Source organism: Pleurodeles waltl, chromosome 1_1 (assembly GCF_031143425.1).
Source record: "Pleurodeles waltl isolate 20211129_DDA chromosome 1_1, aPleWal1.hap1.20221129, whole genome shotgun sequence".
NCBI classification, from domain to species: Eukaryota; Metazoa; Chordata; class Amphibia; order Caudata; family Salamandridae; genus Pleurodeles; species Pleurodeles waltl.
The window spans coordinates 366359029-366378291 of NC_090436.1; the positions used below are offsets into that span (position 1 = coordinate 366359029).

At 45.6% G+C, this 19263-nt stretch overlaps 1 protein-coding gene across 6 annotated transcripts in view; it reads left to right on the top strand.

Moving 5' to 3' along the window:
• ERBIN (erbb2 interacting protein) overlaps positions 1-19263 on the top strand; it is a 766777-nt gene that overhangs the window by 719557 nt on the left and 27957 nt on the right. For all 6 annotated transcript variants that reach the window (XM_069222872.1, XM_069222909.1, XM_069222899.1 and 3 more), the window contains 3 exons: positions 6993-7112; positions 12632-12826; positions 12941-13033. In XM_069222872.1, the coding sequence (XP_069078973.1) occupies positions 6993-7112; positions 12632-12826; positions 12941-13033 (408 nt within the window). The remainder of the gene's footprint in view (positions 1-6992; positions 7113-12631; positions 12827-12940; positions 13034-19263) is intronic.

Here is a 19263-nt window from a genome sequence, read left to right on the forward strand (position 1 = left end):
GCCGCGCCGCTCAGTCACCGTGTCCTACGGCCGCCTCAGTGCATCCTTATGCGTGCTCCTGCGCCTGCCCCGTCTTCCCCTGGTAGCCAGCTCCACCTTCTGTTCCGCCGGTGCCCGGAAACTATTGGGGGACCTAGATCACATGTATGGGCTCAGGGGGCCAGTTTCAGGATATTTACCCCACTTTTTCAAGGCAACCACCAACGGAACTCCGGGCTACGCGTCCGACTCCATTGCCGGCTTGGCCACACCCCTCAGATCATCTTTTTTTTAAAAATGTTTTATTGTGAGGTTAGAGCTGTTTATTGTAACAGATGGAAATGAAAATACATTAAGCCATTGTAGTGACTTTAAACTGCTAGAGGCAAGTTAAGAAAGACGAGCAGAAACCCTAGTTTATGGTCCTCAAATGTGAATTTTCCCTTCTAGGTAAAAGATGACGTTCTGGCATAATAATGTGCTTGGGGGCTGATGTAGAGTCAGCACAATCCGACACATGGCGAGGGCGGAGGGGGATATTGATCATACCATGTAATGGGGAAATAGATTAAGAATCCCTTTTCCTTGGGATGAAGGTGGATTTGAAAGATAAAATTTGTGAACCATTTCTGATAGGTGCAAAACTTCTTTTTTTTAATAAGTTCAGGAGAAGGAGAAATAAACTCAATAAAATATAGGGTGCACAGTGACTGAGCTTTCGCAGAGTGGGCAGATGACAGGGTGTGGGTCTTGTTCGACAGGCACATTGGACAAATGAAAGCTGCTGGGATTGTCTGAAACATGCACTGCGGTTGCCTTCTTTAAAATTTTGTTTTCAGCAACTATGAAGGATTATTATGTTTACGCTCCAAAATATTAAACGTTGAAATTCTTCGATTATATTGACAATGGGGCAATAAGTTCCTTCCACTGTACTCCTCATAACATCACACATGGAGGCGGATTGGTATGTATGACTTGTAAGTGGAATTACAGCAGCCTTACTCTATGTAATCCTTGTGATGGTGTCTAGTTACCACTGACAGTGGTCCTGCAGATTTGTATCTCATTTGTATGTATTTAAGGGTATCTATTTTTGTGAGTGACAAATTATCAGCCTTTGTTATCACTGTAATTTTTGAGGGGCAAGAAGTTACTTCTAGTGGTAACTGTTTCATAGTTGGACTCTTGCTCCTAGGCGAGAGTGCTGGTTTATGGATGACAGCACTTTTGTTTCTAGTCGACGAGGCCAATCCTACAACAAATTGCAACTGTCGGCCCAACCCTCCCGGCATACAAGTGATACCTCACCAAAAACCCAAACAGGACTCTAAATTGCGACATCTCAGGGAAATCATGGTGGAACGCAAGTTACCCTTTTCTCACATTAGTAACAATTCTCAGTTTCACACAGGTAATGCTGGAAATGCAGGAGAATTTTCAATATATTTATTGAAAAGACTGCAATCTACGGTCAAATGCAAGAGCTGCAATGATTAGGATGATGCGTAATAAAAGAAGCAGGATTGTAAAGATGAGAGTCGTGAATGCAATGACCCCCACCATCTTACAATAAACATGAAATGTAAAATCCCTAGCATAGAGATCCTAATCCCTGACCTAATGAGCCAGGTGTAATAAACCTAATATGGCAGTACCATGTCCATGAGAAAGTGCCCCCCAACCCTCATTACCTATGTTAGACACCGTGGTCAGACAAAGCTGAATTCTGCAGCGAGGTGACGTGCAGCATAGATGGCATCTGGTAGGAATCCCTCTGATAATCTTGTCTGAGTAAGATGTATTTTTACAGATCTTGTAGGACCCCTGACACAGGTATGTTCCCAAACAATAGATAAGGGGCAGGCTTTTGGCAGCAATTATGTAAATGATTCCCACCAAAAGTACATTATGTTCCTGTCACACGTAAGTGGGAAAGGGACATGATGTGAAAACCCACGACTTACATCACTTAATTTTGACGCTGATAGTGACTCCTTCACAGAGTGGCACTGAGAACGCAAATCAAAACATTTCTCTAACTGTAAACAATAGCAGCCATCTTAAAAGAAATGATCAAAATAAATGGGCTAAGACAGAGAAAGCTAAGTAGGTTAAAAGTCAGTAGGTGAACGGGGCACTGGCCTGCAAGGACTAAGCTAATCTCCTGCTTCCCAATAAAAACAAATATGGATTCACCACAATTGCTGGCTTCACACTGAAGGTATTCTTTATGATGGCACCACTTCAGCCTGTATAATCTCTTCAGGCCGTGGTTATGCAGTGTGTCTTCTATACAGTGCATATGATGACAGCTGTTAGCTACATGTGGTACAGCATAATAGCACTTTGATGTATTACTATATGGAATGTTTTGTCACTGACTATATAGATAAGGTAATTGGCGACGGTTTAGCATTGTTATACATTTTCTATGACATTGATCTGAAAATGTATAGTTACAGTGTTTCCCTCCACCTTATGGGTAATTTATGCATAAAGAGCAGAAAAGATTCCCAGGCTCAAATATTTCTCATGAATTGATATGATTTCTTACACTTTGAGTGTATTAAATACATATCCAAGATTATTTATTTTAACGTTTTGTGCCAAAAGGTAGAGCAAGCTTTGAATACAAAGAAACTGTAATGTAGTTTTAGAAAGTCAGCTGTTTAGCTGTACACAAGACAAGAATTGCGTGTAAGCAAGAGGGAGCAGTGTACAAGTGGTGTACAAAAATAGACTTTTAAATACATATAACAAGAGATCACTGCATGTAAGATGCAAATGCAGTCATACAGCTATTTAATGGCTTTACTTCTTTCGGTTGCTAGCCATTTAGAGTTGCAAGGCCTTCAGTCCACAAGAGTCCTCTTGCAGTCATGTCCAGCAAGCAAAGAGCAAAGGAGTGGCGGAACGCCACACAAGTACCTCCATGTGGCCTTAGCCTGTGCTTAGTACCCTGACCTCGGTACCCGCTGGGTGCACCCTGGACACAGATGCTGGTCAGTACACTTGCCCAGGCAAAAGGTGGTTAGGGTCGGAAGAGGGAGCAACAACCACTTTACGGAATTTAATATTACTCTGGGTTTAAAAACAGACAAGAGATTGTCACAGGAGTGAGTGTGATATAGCCTGTTGCTTTGGGCATGACCACCATGCCTGGAAGCATTTGTATTTAGTTGACATTGAGGTTTGGCAATGAATAAGAACCTCCATCAAAGAGGTCTTGGCTGGTCAGAGCTCCGCCTCATACACAGGTAGCATGGTTTGCATCAAACCAGATTACATTGATGGACTGAGCCTACTAATGCAGAGAAAGACAACAGAACTAAGAAAAGACTAAATGATTTTCTTAGATGTTGTTATGAGATCTGATAGGACTTTTTCTGCTGTTTGGTACTTGGATGAGGCAGCCCAAGGGGATCTCCAGGGTTTCAAATACATCTTTAATTTTCATGATGCCCCCAAAAGCCGATTTTATATCCTTGGAACTCATTTACATTGCCAGAGATTAGCCTAAGAATCCAGCATGCATCTGTCTAACCCACAGCTGTATGGGACACTGTTGTTGTACAGGTATTCAGCTGATTAAATGATATCTGGGGTGAGTGTACTTCCACAACGAAAGAAGAAGAAAATGAGATCTTGATGTGCTGTCCTAAGTTATACTAGGGATTCTTGGCCAGTGCAGGTTTACTATTTCCACTCTTGAAATTTTAGGATGATAGTTTGGTGTTTGTTTCAAAAGCAGGCAGTGTGCCATCCCTTAAATGCCTCTAAACCAATGATCGTTGTTTATCTTCCAAATATAGAACAGCGATAATGAGGAATTGTAAGTACGTTTAGTACATAGGTTTTTCTAGTGCTTCAGATCCAAGTGACTCCATAGCACTTTGTAAGGAAATTTAAAGAGACCGCAATGCAGCTTGGTTTCAAATTCAACTAATTAAGAGTAGGTGTCCTGCTTAAATAATTGTATTTGGAAGTGTTCAAGCAACCTGTGTAGGAAGCTAAGTTCTGGTTGCAGTACCCCCCAACCCAACTTTTTGCTTGGTTTTTAATTCAACTTTGATTGAAAGTGCACTGGGTTCCTGCTAACCAGATCCCCAGTGCCAGTGTTCTTTCCCCCAAAACAAGACACCTACTCACAGGCTCTTTAGCACCTCTGTAAGTCCCTAGTAAATGGTACCCTTGATGCCTAAACCCTGGGTACTGAAGAGGGCCCCTAAGAGCTGTAGCACAACTTGTGCCACTCTTAGGGACCCAGCACCAGCCTCATGCAGACTGCCGTTGCAGGCTACATGACAAGGTGCTCCCAAAAGTGAAATTACAACATAGCACACAGTCTGTCTGCAATGTCCCCTAAACACTGCATGTAATATTTGTAAGTCACCCTTACAGCAGGCCGTACAGCCCTAAGGCCAGCTGCATTTTATTACATGTGTGGAACAATCTGCAAGAGCAGATATGCCTCTACTATGTCTTTGTCGATTTTTAGACATATTAAGTGTGTAGGGAAGCCATTTTAAATACATGTGCTGGAGACTGTTCAATACGAGTTCCCCAGCTACATGATAACTTTCCTGAAAATAAGAATGTTTAGTATCAAACATCTCTTATTAATAAACCCTCACTAATTCAAGTGATGGATTTGTTAATACATACACCCAGAAGGCACCTTAAAGGTGCCCCCTGAAAACCTACCAGCTGCTGGCGAGCTCACTGACTAGTTCTAGCGAGTCTTCCATCAACAAATGAGAAGCTGACACACAGGGGTGAGACCCTTTGCTCTATAGAGGTCTGGAACAAAGCCTGCTCGTTCAGGGGTGTTGCACACTCCTCCCTGCAGGATGACCTGGATACCAAGGCAAGAGGCTCCAAAGCAGCCCACTGCCTCTGGTATGTTGATCTGGCCTCCCTCAGAAGAAGATGTTGGCATCCCCTGCCCCAGGGCCCATCTGGCACCTGGACAGGTGGAAAAGTTAGCTATAAAGGAGGCACGTTGCCTTTTCAGGCCAGACACCCCAATATAGTAACCTGCCTTAAATGCACACAGCCTTAAGAATTCCACCATCTTGCGAATTAGGAATTCTGGGACAGGGTGATGCCCACTCTACAAAGGAAGTCATCTAGGGGGGTGTAGTGACCCCAAGGGTAAGTAGGCCATTGGCTACTACTCTTAACGCCCCCTAAATTGAGTTTTTAGAGGATCGCCTGACACCAGGACACCAGATCTTAGCTGGGCACAAAAGAAGGAGTGAATAGGAAGCCTGCCGACCCTAAACCTGAGGAGCATGACTGACTTGGTGCCAACCCTGCCGGCCTGCCGCACCTGACCCTCGAGGACCAACTGACCTGTCCTGCCACTGCCGCCTCCAAGAAACCGGGAGAGCTGCAAGTGCTTCGCAAATCGCCAAGAAGAACTCCCTTGGTGCAGAGGAGCTGCTTCCCTGCACCCGCAGGCACCCAAAGAAAGAACTGTGCGGACTGGGACCACCAAAAACCAGACGTCGGACATCACACTGCATCCGAGCCACCTAGCCCGAGCTGAAGTGGGCCAACGGCGTCAGCGTGGTTACCAGGCCCTCCAGAGACCAAGCCCACCTTGAGCTCTCCCACTGTGGACTTTCTAACAGTGCCTGCAGCCTATTTCTGCAGTCCTCCTGCAACCGCGAATGACCTGAAGACAGGCCCAACGCCTCTGCACCCATCTGCCCCGGACAGAGAAGAGGAGGACCAAGGGTGTCCCCATGTCTCCCAGCCTCGTGAGATCGGAGCCTACATGTTGGCTTGGGCAGACTGGATGCCCAGCCTATGCCTGCAGCCTGGTTCTGTGGGCCCTCTCCAACCACGAGTATCTCCAGCACCAGGTCCGATGCCAAAAGACACCACCCAATGCACCGGAGCCCCACAGCCCAAGGAGACATGAACCAACGGTGTACCCATGTGCCAGAGGACCTCAAGGGCTGAGCCCCCTTGTGGGTTCCCACGGACTGACCTTCCAGTCCCAACAAGCAGAAACTTCACAACTGGAGCGGTTCCCATAGAAGGGAATGGAACACCCAATGTCGTAACTCATCTCTGCACCCAGATGCCCATAAGCCTCCCAAGGTGATCTGTTGGTGTGGCCTTGGACCCTGCCTCATATTCACCTTACGTCTTGGAGTACAGTAAGTCACAATAAAGTGTCTGAATGCCGTACATGTTTTACCCCCATAGTATAACATCACTGCACCAAAAAATGCACTGTCAACTTTTAGAAACTGTAAACATTACTCATTATCTCGAAAAATAGTCACTTGATTCCGGTGATCTTGGTATCAAAGTTCACATAAAAGTAAGTGTTATCTTTATAAATTGGTGTCTGATTTCTTTATTGAGTATGTATCAAAGTATGAGTGTGTGCCTTACATGCTTAGCATTACCCTCTGATGTGCCAAACTGCTCGACCACACTACCACAAAACTGAGCATTTGGGATGTCATTTGTGTCTCTGTGTCTCTGTGATTGTGTCTCTGTGGTTTGCTTGGCCTCTTTGCACAGGGTACCTAATTTTTGTCCACTATTTAAGGAGCCAACTTCTAACAGTCGGAAACGTACTTGCTGATCGGAACTAAGCACTGGGAGTCATTAGTCCAGTATTAAGCAACCATGATACAGATACTAGGTAATCTTGCCCAGAATTAAGAGTGCTTGCTGATAATGCCAATGTTTGCACAGCAGCCATACATACCTTATGTTTTTACTTTGATGATTCTAAGTAGCACTACAAGTGATTTCCTGAGTATAACATTTGTACTCTTGATTTTCAGGCCAAATGAGTCAGGATGTGCATTATCTGTTCAGCAAATCATATACATACCTGGCAAAACAAGATTATATTTGAAAAAAGGGTAGCAAAACTCTCTAAACTGATTAAAGATGTCATTTGTTAAGATCAGTAGCTTTTTTTTGTTTAAATACAGTTATCAATTTTTGTGTATAATGCTGTTTTTAATTCCCTCTTTAAGCACCCTCAGCCAGGCAACACCGGAGAACCATGTCAGGATGATGTGTTTCTATCAGGACCGCAGACCTATTCAACTGCTACTCTCAGCCTCAAGGATGGGCCTTCTGAGAACATGAAAAAGGTGAATATTTACAAAAGTAAAGTATTCATTTTATTTGGGGTACATTTAATGCAATCTTCTGCAGTCTGGAAGCCTTTTCAAAACTAGATGAAAGATCAGTTGTATAGAGGAGAGAGTTATTGGTGGTTAAGTAAGTAACTGGCGAAATGGTCGGCAGCAGAGATTTGAGGAAGGGCATATTGTTTTTATTATTTCTGCTGGGAGGAAGTTCCCCAGGCTTGAAGTCATTGCACCAGATATTCAAGTTCCAGGGCAATGCCATTACATTTTGGGGTTGGGTACAACTAGAAGGAGCAAGGCGTTTGAAGATCATAGCTAGTCGGTAGCATGGGATCTGCTGGCCAAATTCCAGAGGTAAGTGGGCCGGGGCATGTAGCGCTTTGTGTGCGATACAAAGAGTTGTTAAGTTGATGCATGTCTTAGCTTGGAGCCACAATAAAGGATTGAAGGACAGCTTTGGTGTATCTGTGAAGGAGAACAATGTGTAGGCTATTTGCCTACTCCTGCCTGGACATTGATAGCTCAAATAAGGGGTGTGTTAGATTTGCTAATAAGTAAAAGAGTGATGCTTATTGGTGCACCATGTTGGTAGGTGCAAAATTTCACCATTTAAATTACCTGCGTTTTAGGGGGTGGAGGGGTGGCCAGGGATGCTTGGATATGGCAGTGTCATTGCTGAGCTCTGGTGCCCCGGGCCCACAACAGGCATCATCCTTCCACCCCCTTTTCTGCCCCGAAAACCATGCCGAGAGTGGAGTCACACCTCAGGGGTTGGAAGGACATCGTACGTAGCCCGGTGCCTGCAAATGGATGCTCCACAACCCCCGACACTGATGCAGAAACAACACGCAGCTGGAGGCTGCCAGGTCACAGATAAAGTAGCTATATCTGTAGGGGCCTGGTAAGCCTTGCACAGTGGCCACCCAGACTTGTGCGGGCCCCCCTCCCTCTGGAATTGTGCTCATCAGTGCGCAGGAGAAGAGACAAAGCACTAGCCAGAATAGACCAGGCAAAGCAATGGCGAGGAGATGAGGCAGCCTGCTGTGATAAAGGCACAATTAGAACAGCCCGACTCCAGACACCTCCCTGCGGCAAACGGACATGCAGCGCTCAACCAGAGCGTTACCTCCCCCTCCCCCCCCCCCCCCCCTTCAAAAGGCAAAGCGAAGCAATGAGGGCACATCGCTGGCCTAGTGAGCTGAAGGGAAAGGGTAGAAACGAAACAGATAGGGGGCCAAGAGGTGGAAGCGAAGGGTGAAACAGCACCACAACATGGGCTGGCCCCTAGCACATGAGCCTCCCACAAACTGCAACTAGATGGAAACACAACAGTAAGGCGGGGAGCCATGGCACCTCGAGAGGAACAGTGCAGGGTCACACAGCGCCGCAGGCGACAACAGGGGAAAACAGATCAGCAAAGCGAGGCAGCATTGGCCACGGCGCAGGAGATGAACTCCACTGCTCACTGATGCAGAGCGTGGAGGAGAGTCCCAGGACGGAAAGGGGAGAGGAAGGGAGCTTGTCTTGTTGAGGATGCCCGTGCCTGGGGTGTGGTGGTGGAGCCGGACTGGGAAGGGCCCACCAGTGTACTATACCTGGAGAGAAGACGGAAGAGGAGGTGTGGGCAATGACACCAGCACTGGCTTCTGACGTCGAAACCACCCAAGGCAACACTGTGACCAACTCAACCCTGGACACCCGACTCGACCGGGATATATAACTGCCTTATTCGGCCAGCAATTGGCTCCTTAGGACCAACGGCCCCAAGATGGTGAGACCAAAAACAACCAAACTGCTCCAAGGGATGGAGACACCCCACCCGACACCAGATAAGATCTCACCGACAGGGGTGCAAGCAGAACAAGACCTTGGGGCACACACAGCCATCATACTAGCGGCTATACAGCACACCAAGATGGCCCTAGATATTTTTTTTAAATGTAGTGCAGAATGCGGCGCTGCTGTGAGCCAACAACACAAAGGTAGTGGAGAAGATGATACTGTTAGTCAGCGCTGGCACAGTCACAATCAGGTATAGATGCTTAGGCCACCTGCATACATTCGGTAGAGAAGGAAATAAATTTACTCGGGGACAGAGTGGACGACGCAGAAGGATGATCACTTTGAAATAACGTATTCCTGGTCAACCTACCTGAACGGCAGAAGAGCATGCTATAGAGTTATTTTTTGAGGACTTACTAGAGTGGGTGGTGCTAAAAGGGAAAACATCCCATTGTTTTACAGTGGAACAAGCTCATAGAGCACTGCGCTGACTGCCACGGCCCGGGGCGCCTCCATGAGCCACAGTGGATAGACTGTTGTAACCAGGTTGCAGTACTGCAAAAAGCGAGGGCACGTCACCTGGACAGTGATTGGGAACTTGGTACATATTTACCCCTACTACACTACAGCATTATAGAGGCCATGCTAAACATTCCTTGGAGTGAAGCAACACCTGCGCTAGCTGGGGCTACCCTGTGCCATAATGTTCCTGGCACAGCTAAGAGACATTGGAAAAGGCACAGCTTCCTTCTTTACAAAAGCAGCGGAGGAGTGGGACTGGCTGGAGCATCATGGTTACCCACTGCAGGATGGCAGAGTGCTGCCCACTCAACCGAGCAATAGCAGGAAAGGAAGAGGATAAGCAGAGCTCAGAAACCTACCACAGTGGCACCCACCAAAGACCAAGCCAAATTGGAAAAAGAAAAAGTAGTGGCAGAGATCAAGAGAGATAGATCCTCAAAGACAGCAAATAAATGGCAGGCCCTCATTCAAGAGCAGAAGACCACCAAAGATGAGACTACAGCTGGGGCACCAGGAAGATAAACAGCCTCCTACTAAAGTCTCCCCAGACATAAACAGGGGCCCCGGACAGAAGCAACAGAGGAGGCTGGGGTAAGGTCACGGGCACGGCCACAAATGCAGAGGAAACACTATACAGTACAAGAGATAGACAAAAAAGTGTCAGACACTTAAAACGGTGGGGCGACATATGCACAGTGAATTGGGGTGGCAGTATGTTCAGAGACTGTGGCATGGTAAGGTAGGGTGGGTGGGAGTTGGGACCTGGCTCAAATGTTTACTCATCGCACAGTACCTGGGGGGGAAAAGGCCGACCTGGGGGGAAACCGAGGGATGACATGCGGGATCCCAATCAACGACCATGGCAGCTCGCACTGAAATTACTGACATATAATGTCAACAGGCTGGACAGCTAACCCTTCCGGGGTGTAAGACATTGGATTTGATAGGCCTCTCGGTCCTGGAGAATGTTTGGGACGCGAACAGCGTTGTGCCCTTTGAATTTCTGAGAAAAGAATACATCATGTCACCCACACACTGCAGGCCCAGAATGCCCAAGAGGAGGAGACTATTGAAGAATTCCCCCTGGAGAGACGGTTGTTGGAAGAACAAATTACCACCAAGGACATCTCCCTCACATTCGCCACACTTATGAACAACATACAGGGGCACCTGAGCCACTTAAGGCACAATGGCAGCCGGATGTAGGGAACCTAGATGACGATAACTGGAAGGACGCCTAACAGTTCCCCCAAGAGGTGGCGATACAGGCACGTTTCTGCCTAATGTATATTAAAACACTACACAGAATACTATACTAGCATGCTCATCCATAAAATAAGAAGAACTGCTACCAACAGCTGTTTAAGAGCCTGTGGCCAACAGGGGTCCTTTGTGCATATGCTGTTGGCTTGCCTGATACTGGAGCCATTCTGGGCAGGGGTGTGGACTACACTGGCGCCTGCAGTAGGCACACCAATAAGGGGACTGGCGACACTCGCACTGCTAGGAGTATGGGGAAACTTGGATGCACTCGCGTAACAGAGGGCCCTAGGCAACCTAGGATTCCCCTTGGCGAAAAAGGAAATTGTGAGGAAATGGGGGAGTGAGGATGGGCCATGAGTAGATGATTAGACCAAAAAAAATGCAGAGATGCCCAACACTGGAAAAACTGGTATATGAGGGCAGGGGATGCCCCAAAAAATGTATACCAGAGTTGACAGAGCCATTTTAGTCCTGGGTTTACATTTATGGAAGTCCCTGACTCATTAATTTTAGACAAATGCCTACTTGGTTCCTATTTTAAAAATCCTTAAGGCAGTTTTCTGCTACATTTCTCAAGAATTTGTAGTGCTAACTCCCTCTACTTGGATCTCCCTAAGAGGTTAGTCAGTAGGCTTCAACTATTACAAAATCAGGCGGGTAGGCTGCTCTTCCAGTGACCTTGGAGGTGCCATACTACCTTATTGCGGGAGCTACATTGGCTCGCAGTTGAACAGCGCTCAGTCTACAAAACATGTTGCATTGTTTTTAAATCTTTTCAGAATCTTAGTCCAGCTTTCATTTCAGCCTGTATTCACAAATACATACCGGGCCATAATATCAGATCCTCCCATCTGAAGCTTCTCCTTATTCCCCCATTCATACGGAAGTCTCTTGGGGGGGTGGGGGGAGCTAGCTTCTCGTTCCTTGCACCCAGCATTTGGACCTCTCTTCCTCTTGATATTATGTTCACTTCCTGTCATGTCAAATTCAAGAAACACTTGAAGACCTGGCTATTTAGTTTGGCCTGTGATTAAGCTCCAAGGCCCTGGCTGAAGTATTTCTGTGGGTTCAACACCATGAGGCCGTTTGGTGAACGTGCGTTTTATACGTTCTGATATCATAACATAACATTTCATAGGTGGTCCACACCAAGAAGCCTCTGGGTAGCTTATGCTAAAAGTTAAACAATTCATTTATTCTTTCATTTGCTAACTTAGCATCCCGGCAATTGAAAATGCATCAGTGTTGAGAGGTTTTTATTGAATTAAATTATTTATGCTTTCTCAATGCACCAAACAACTAGCATTGAATACCTTAAAGGCAACAGAGTCAAAGGAGGGGCTTCTCCCCCATACGTTCATCATGTCCTTATTACTCTATGGTTCCTTGAAGCCTTCTCAGTCTAAGTTTCCCATTGTCCTTTTCTAAAACTCCATTGCAGGTCTTAGGGCAACTACAAGTATTGATATCCTTCAATAGTAGTTATTAAGCGACTAATAATTGAGAAATACAGTGGTAGATGTTCTTTATCCCGCAGTATATGCCTAAGCACATAAGTAGGTTTTTAATATATTTTTTACGGTTTTACTGTGTTTACTGTTTGGGTTATTTGTTTTGACATGAAGGATCAGGATATATTTGGGACTGGTCGTACTACTGTCATCTGGATCCTTGTTGTGACAGAGAATGCCATCACATTGAATTTGCATGTTGTGACAAATAAGCATTTGCAACAATTACCTCTACAACGAGCAGGGTGTTTTCCTTTTTGCTAACCTTTCCTCTACCGATTCCCCTGATTGTCCCTCACGTCTTTACCTAAGCCAGCCTGCTATACTTGACTAATCCTTTTCTCTAAAGCTGTATGTAATCTTAAATAAGTTTCAATAAAACACAGCTCCAGCTTTTATTCAATATATTTGATGTTTACATATGCCATTTGATCTGTTTAGGTACCGCTAACTAATGGGCAAATGTGTCAGCTTCCTAGACCTCAGGGGAATTATGGTCAAGTTCACCCCCCTCCACCTCAGGCAACAATGGCAAGACATCCTTCTCGAGAGCAACTTATTGATTATCTGATGTTAAAAGTTGCACACCAGCCTCCATATTCACAGGCATCTGGTCCTCCAAGACAGGGCCAAGAGGTAAGAACTGACTTTGCCATTTCAGAGATTTTCAAAATCCTTTGTCAAACTGAAATATGCTTTTATTGAACATCCACTGATTATCCCTTGATGCTGTTTTGTTTACATTTGTAGATGCGTGTGAGAATTGAGAAAGACCCAGAGCTTGGATTTAGTATATCTGGTGGTGTTGGAGGCAGAGGGAACCCATTTAGACCTGGCGATGATGTAAGTACTATAAATGAGGAATTTGTTTTAAACCTTAAGATGAATGCCACATGTAACAAAATAAAATCTGTTTAATCTCATTCGTTTTCAGTGGTGTTTCCTTCTTGGGTTGTTGCCTCTTACACCTGGTGCCTAGAAACACTTGAACCCGATCTACTAGTTTATATGAACATTATTGCTTAATGTTGCTTCTTGACATCTGCATGCAGCACTTGCCTATACATTTGCAAATTTGGATTCTTAATCAACTGGCCAATGTCTGTCTCTGAGCTGTTAGGTAGGCTCTGTGCAGCTCATAGACTCTTTTGAAAAAGCTGTCTGAGTTGTGCATTATCAAGGTGACAGAATCATAACTGAAGTTCTGAAATGTGATTTAATAAACTGTCCTTGAAAATGTGGATGCTTGTGCTTCATTTTATTTCTCTGTTTTGTAGAATAAATCATGAGTTAATCAGAGGTGTTTCAGTGATATAGAATATTTGCTCCTTTGTAGGCCCATCTGTTGTAGTTTTTTTTAACTTCCTGCACATAGGTGCCCGCTGAATTTGTTTTGGCAGGGAGGGGGTGAGAGGGCATAATTTAATGTCATCCTTCCTGAGACAGCTTAACACTACGACAGAAGCAGTATTAAATTGCACTGTGAGTCTGCACACCAGGCTGTACCTAAATTTGTGGGCTCCCCCCCACCAACCCCTCTTTGCGAACACCCCTTGTTCCAGCACATGACCAGAGCAATGCTTCTTCATGAGCTGGATTTTGTGCCAAAAGACCAAGTAAATGTTCTCTGCCTTTGTCATCGTTATTTTATCCTTCAGTGCTTGACTCTTAGAACTATTCAAAAGGAATCTTAAAAACTATCTGCAAAGTAAACACATTTGTTAGTGTTTGAAAAGGGGTGTTGGCGCTCTATGTTGTCCTGTTACAGATTTTTTAATACTGTATTTCAATGTACTTTCACTGGGACTATGTGTTTTTATTTTTGAGAGCATATAGTGCAGAGGTAAGTACCTACAATGATTGAGCTCTTGCACAACTAGCAGTGGTGAAGACGAACAATGTGATCTCTGAAAGCTCCCCAGTCCAAATAAGGGCCCGTCTAGAATGCCCTTCTCTTATTTGATATTTGTATTACTAATGGAGCACAGGTAAAGCCCAAATCCTTCTCTAAGGTGTGCATCAGATATTTGGGATTCCTCATTTGAATGTCTTCATTGACAGTGGTATCTTATGCTCCGTGAGTGATCATGGGCGCATGTTTCAGGCTACTCTAGATGTCAACTATGAGTTACAGAGACCATGTTGAGATTTTGGAATTAATCACAAAAAATCTTGCTATACCCCCTTTGGAGAAGCAAGGTGCCAATGTGGGCAGTTTTGATCTTGCATTGTAGAAATCATGATTTAAATCTTTGGTGGTTCCACTTCAGGCTTGATTTGCAGACAGTGTACATTCTTATTGTTTAGGCAATTGATACTGAACCTGGAGAATCTGTCAAGTTTTTTTTTTTGTACATTACAGATGTGTGGTTTATTACCATATTTCAAGCCAGGCCTTTGCTGTTAGCTTGGTCAGTTCTCAAGAGGTTGAGTTGAACTTGTCAGTCCTTACGTTACCAGAATGCCATTACTTCGCATATGTCTTACCACGCATGTCTTTACAATGAATTATGTTATAAAAGCTTGTGTAGTAACCGTCTCCCCTCTGGGCCAATACCCCCAAGCCCAAAAAACACCATCCTCCCCTAAAACTTAACCCCTCGCACCTCCCTAAAACAATACCCCCGCCCGCCGCCCCCAGACCCAATCCCCCACCCGCCGCCCCCAGACCCAATCCCCCACCCTAATCCCGAAAACCTACCCCGCCCTAAAAATTAACACCCCATCCCCTCCCTAAAACAGTCCCCCATCCCAAAGCCCGCTCTGCTCATAACCTGAAAAACGCCTGCCCTAAAACATAAACCCCACCCTAAAACAGTAACCTCCCAGGCTCCATATACCCCAAGCCTGAAAACCACCCCTGCCCTAAAACCTAACCCCACCCCTCCCTAAAACCGCACCCCTACCCCCAGACCTAACTCTTAGCCCTAATCCTGAAAACCAACCCCACCCTAAAACCTATAAACCCCACCCTTGCCCTCTCCCTAAAACAGTCCCCCCAAGCCCAACCCCCTTTATGCACTTAACCTGAAAACCTCCCCACCCTAAAACATAACCCCATCCCCCTAAAACAGTACCCCACACCCAATCCTCCTGCCCTAATCTTGAAAACCTACCCCGCCCTAAAACCTATCCCTCCACCCCTGCCCCCACCGTAAAACAGTACCCCCCACTCTCAGACCCTATCCCCCTCACCTTATTCCTACCCCTGCCCTAAAACCGAAACACCACCCCCAAGCCCTCCCCGTGTTTAACCTCTTAGCTGCTGGGCCTTTTCCCCCCCAGTGCTGAGCCCTTTTTTGGCTATTTGGGGTAGTTCACACTTAGGCCTTCATAACTTTTTGTCCACATAAGCTATCCACGCCAAATTTCCGTCCTTTTTTTCCAACATCCTAGGGATTCTAATGGTACCCAGAGTTTGTGGTTTCCCCTGGAGGAGACCAAGAAAATAGCCAAAATACAGTGAAAATTTCGTTTTTTCCAAAAAAAATGGAAAAAAGGGCTGCCGAAGAAGGCTTGTGGTTTTTTCCCTGAAAATGCCATCAACAAAGGGTTTCTGGTGCTGAAATCACTATCTTCCCACCTTTCAGGAACGGGCAGACTTGAATCAGAAAACCACATTTTCCCACACAAATTTGGCATTTTACTGGGACATACCCCATTTTTACTATTTGTGGTGCTTTCAACCTCCTTCCAGTTAGTGACAGGAATGGGTGTGAAACCAATGCTGGATCCCGGAAAGCTAACCATTTCTGAAAACTAGACAAAATTCTGAATTCAGCAAGGGGTCATTTGTGTAGATCCTACAAGGTTTTCCTACAGAAAATAACAGCTGAAATAAAAAAATATTGAAATTGAGCTGAAAACAACAGCCATTTTTCTTTATGTTTTATTCTGTAACTTTTTCCTGCGATGTCAGATTTCTGAAAGCAATATACCGTTTTGTCTGCTGGACTCTTCTGGTTGCGGGGATATAAAGGGCTTGTAGGTTCATCAAGAACCCTAGGTACCCAGAGCCAATAAATGAGCTTCACCCTGCAGTTGGTTTTCATTCTATACTGGGTATACAGCAATTCATTTGCTGAAATATGAAGAGTGAAAAAGAGGTATCAAGAAAACCTTTGCATTTCCAAAATGGGATCAAGATAAGGTTTTGAGGAGCAGTGGTTATTTGCACATCTCTAAATTCCGAGATGCCCATACTAGCATGTGAATTGCAGGGCATTTCTCAAATAGACGTCTTTTTTTACACACTCTCTTATATTTGGAAGGAAAAAATTTAGAGAAAGATAAGGTGCAATAACACTTGTTTTGCTATACTATGTTCCCCCAAGTCTCCCGATAAAAATGATACCTCACTTGTGTGGGTAGGCCTAGTGCCCGCGACAGGAAATGCCCCAAAACACAACATGGACACATCCCATTTTTTGATAGAAAACACAGCTGTTTTTTCCAAAGTGCCTACCTGTAGATTTTGGCCTCTAGCTCAGCCGGCACATAGTGAAACCTACCAAACCTGTGCATTTTTTAAAACTAGAGACCTAGGGGAATCCAAGATGGGGTGACTCGTGGGGCTCTGACCAGGTTCTGTTACCCAGAATCCTTTGCAAACCTCAAAAAGTGGCTAAAAAAACAAGTTTTCCTCACATTTCCGTGACATAAAGTTCTGGAATCTGAGAGGAGCCACAAATTTCCTTCCACCCAGCGTTCCCCCAAGTCTCCCAATAAAAATGATACCTCACTTGTGTGGGTAGGCCTAGCGCCCGCGACAGGAAATGCCCCAAAACACAACGTGGACACATCCCATTGTTTGACAAAATACAGAGCTGTTTTTTGCAAAGTGCCTAACTGTAGATTTTGGCCTCTAGCTCAGCCGGCACATAGGGAAACCTACCAAACCTGTGCATTTTTGAAAACTAGAGACCTAGGGGAATCCAGGATGGGGTGACTCGTGGGGCTCTGACCAGGTTCTGTTACCCAGAATCCTTTGCAAACCTCAAAAAGTGGCTAAAAAAACAAGTTTTCCTCACATTTCGGTGACCGAAAGTTCTGGAATCTGAGAGGAGCCACAAATTTCCTTCCACCCAGCGTTCCCCCAAGTCTCCCGATAAAAATGATACCTCACTTGTGTGGGTAGGCCTAGCGCCCGCGACAGGAAATGCCCCAAAACACAATGTGGACACATCCCATTTTTTGACCAAATACAGAGCTGTTTTTTTTGCAAAGTGCCTACCTGTAGATTTTGGCCTCTAGCTCAGCCGGCACATAGGGAAACCTACCAAACCTGTGCATTTTTGAAAACTAGAGACCTAGGGGAATCCAAGATGGGGTGACTTGTGGGGCTCTGACCAGGTTCTGTTACCCAGAATCCTTTGCAAACCTCAAAATGTGACTAAAATAACACGTTTTCCTCACATCCAAAAACACAGGTGCCTGCCTTACAAAACCAGTTTGTTTTGCCATAGATAATTTTGATGTCTCCACAATATGATTTGGGTGGTGGAATTTGGGGCTGAACTAAATTGGGGAGTTCCCAAGAGATATATAGATATATATATATATATATATATATCTCTCCCTCTCCCTCTCCCCTTGCCGCTGCCTTCACCTGCTCTCTGGGTTGGCCTAACCCATTATTACCCAGTTGCACGAACAGCTTGCGAAGGGACAGCAGGACTGTCCTCATCACCTCCCTCATAATGTACTGGAAGAGTAGTTATCGAATGGGACTCCTCTGACTGAAAAATCACTCCCAGAGTCTGCGCCATTGTCCTATCCCTCAGATGCTGTCTCAGTATCTGATGTCTCAGTCTCTGATCCTATGTCAGAGCGGCCCTCTATAACCCGAGTGCAGGCAGCAGTCATCCATCAAGATGCCATCTCTGCTATTGGCTAAACTGTTGCTCTAAAACACTAGCCTACGTAGACAGTCACAAAATCGATGGTGTGTGTGAGATACATGCAACGGTAGAGGCCACCTTACCTGCGCTTCTTCCCTCAATCAGCACGTACTTTCAAGACACTCAAAAAGCACCTTGTCACATACCATTCGTCACAGTCTTTAGCACCTCCTGCGTCCAGTCCTCCAATCATTATTGGTGCTCCCACTCCCTCCTCCTCGGATTCCCTCATTACCATCCAGCAAAAGTGCCCTTCATCTCTCCATAGCCGCCCTCCACCCCACACATACATTTCATTGGTATTATAGCGCAGGTAATGGCTGACTTTACTAATGTACTCAGCTATTTACATAAAATACAGATTTGCTCTTTGCAGTAGGCATATAAACCTTCTGCACTAAAACTGCCACTAGACAAGTCGGACCCTTTTCCCCCCAGGGAAACCACACACATATTGACAAAAGTGATATATATATGACAGCCAACCACCTGAAACTCAACTCAAGCAAATCCGAAATAATCCTCTTTGGCCCACACAAAAACACCTGGGACCCCTCATGGTGGCCCACCACGCTAGGCCCTGCACCCACCCCCGCCAACCACGCACGCAACCTCAGCATCATCCTAGACTCCTCCCTCTCGATGACCCAACAAATCAACGCTCTCACCTCCTCATGCTTCAACACACTCCGTATACTGAAAAAAATTCAAATGGATCCCCACAGAGAACAGAAAAACTGTCACTCACGCACTCATCAGCAGCAGGCTTGATTACGGAAACGCCCTCTACGCCGGCACCACTCTGAAACTCAAGCGAAAACTACACGCATCCAGAACTCAGCAGCACGACTCATCCTTGACCTCCCCCGACACGAACACATCTCTCCACACCTCAAATCCCTCCACTGGCTCCCCATTGACAAAAGGATCACCTTCAAGATCCTCATCCTCGCACACAAATCACTCCACAACACAGGCCCTGCCTACCTCAAAGAGAGTCACCTTCCACTCCCCCACACGAAACGTCCGCTCAGCTGACCTCTCTCTCGCCTCTGTCCCCCGCATCAAACACACCACCACCGGGGTCAGATCCTTCTCCTACCTTGCACCCAAAACCTGGAACGCCCTCACAACCCACCTTCGCAAGACCCCAAACCTACTTCTTTTCAGGAA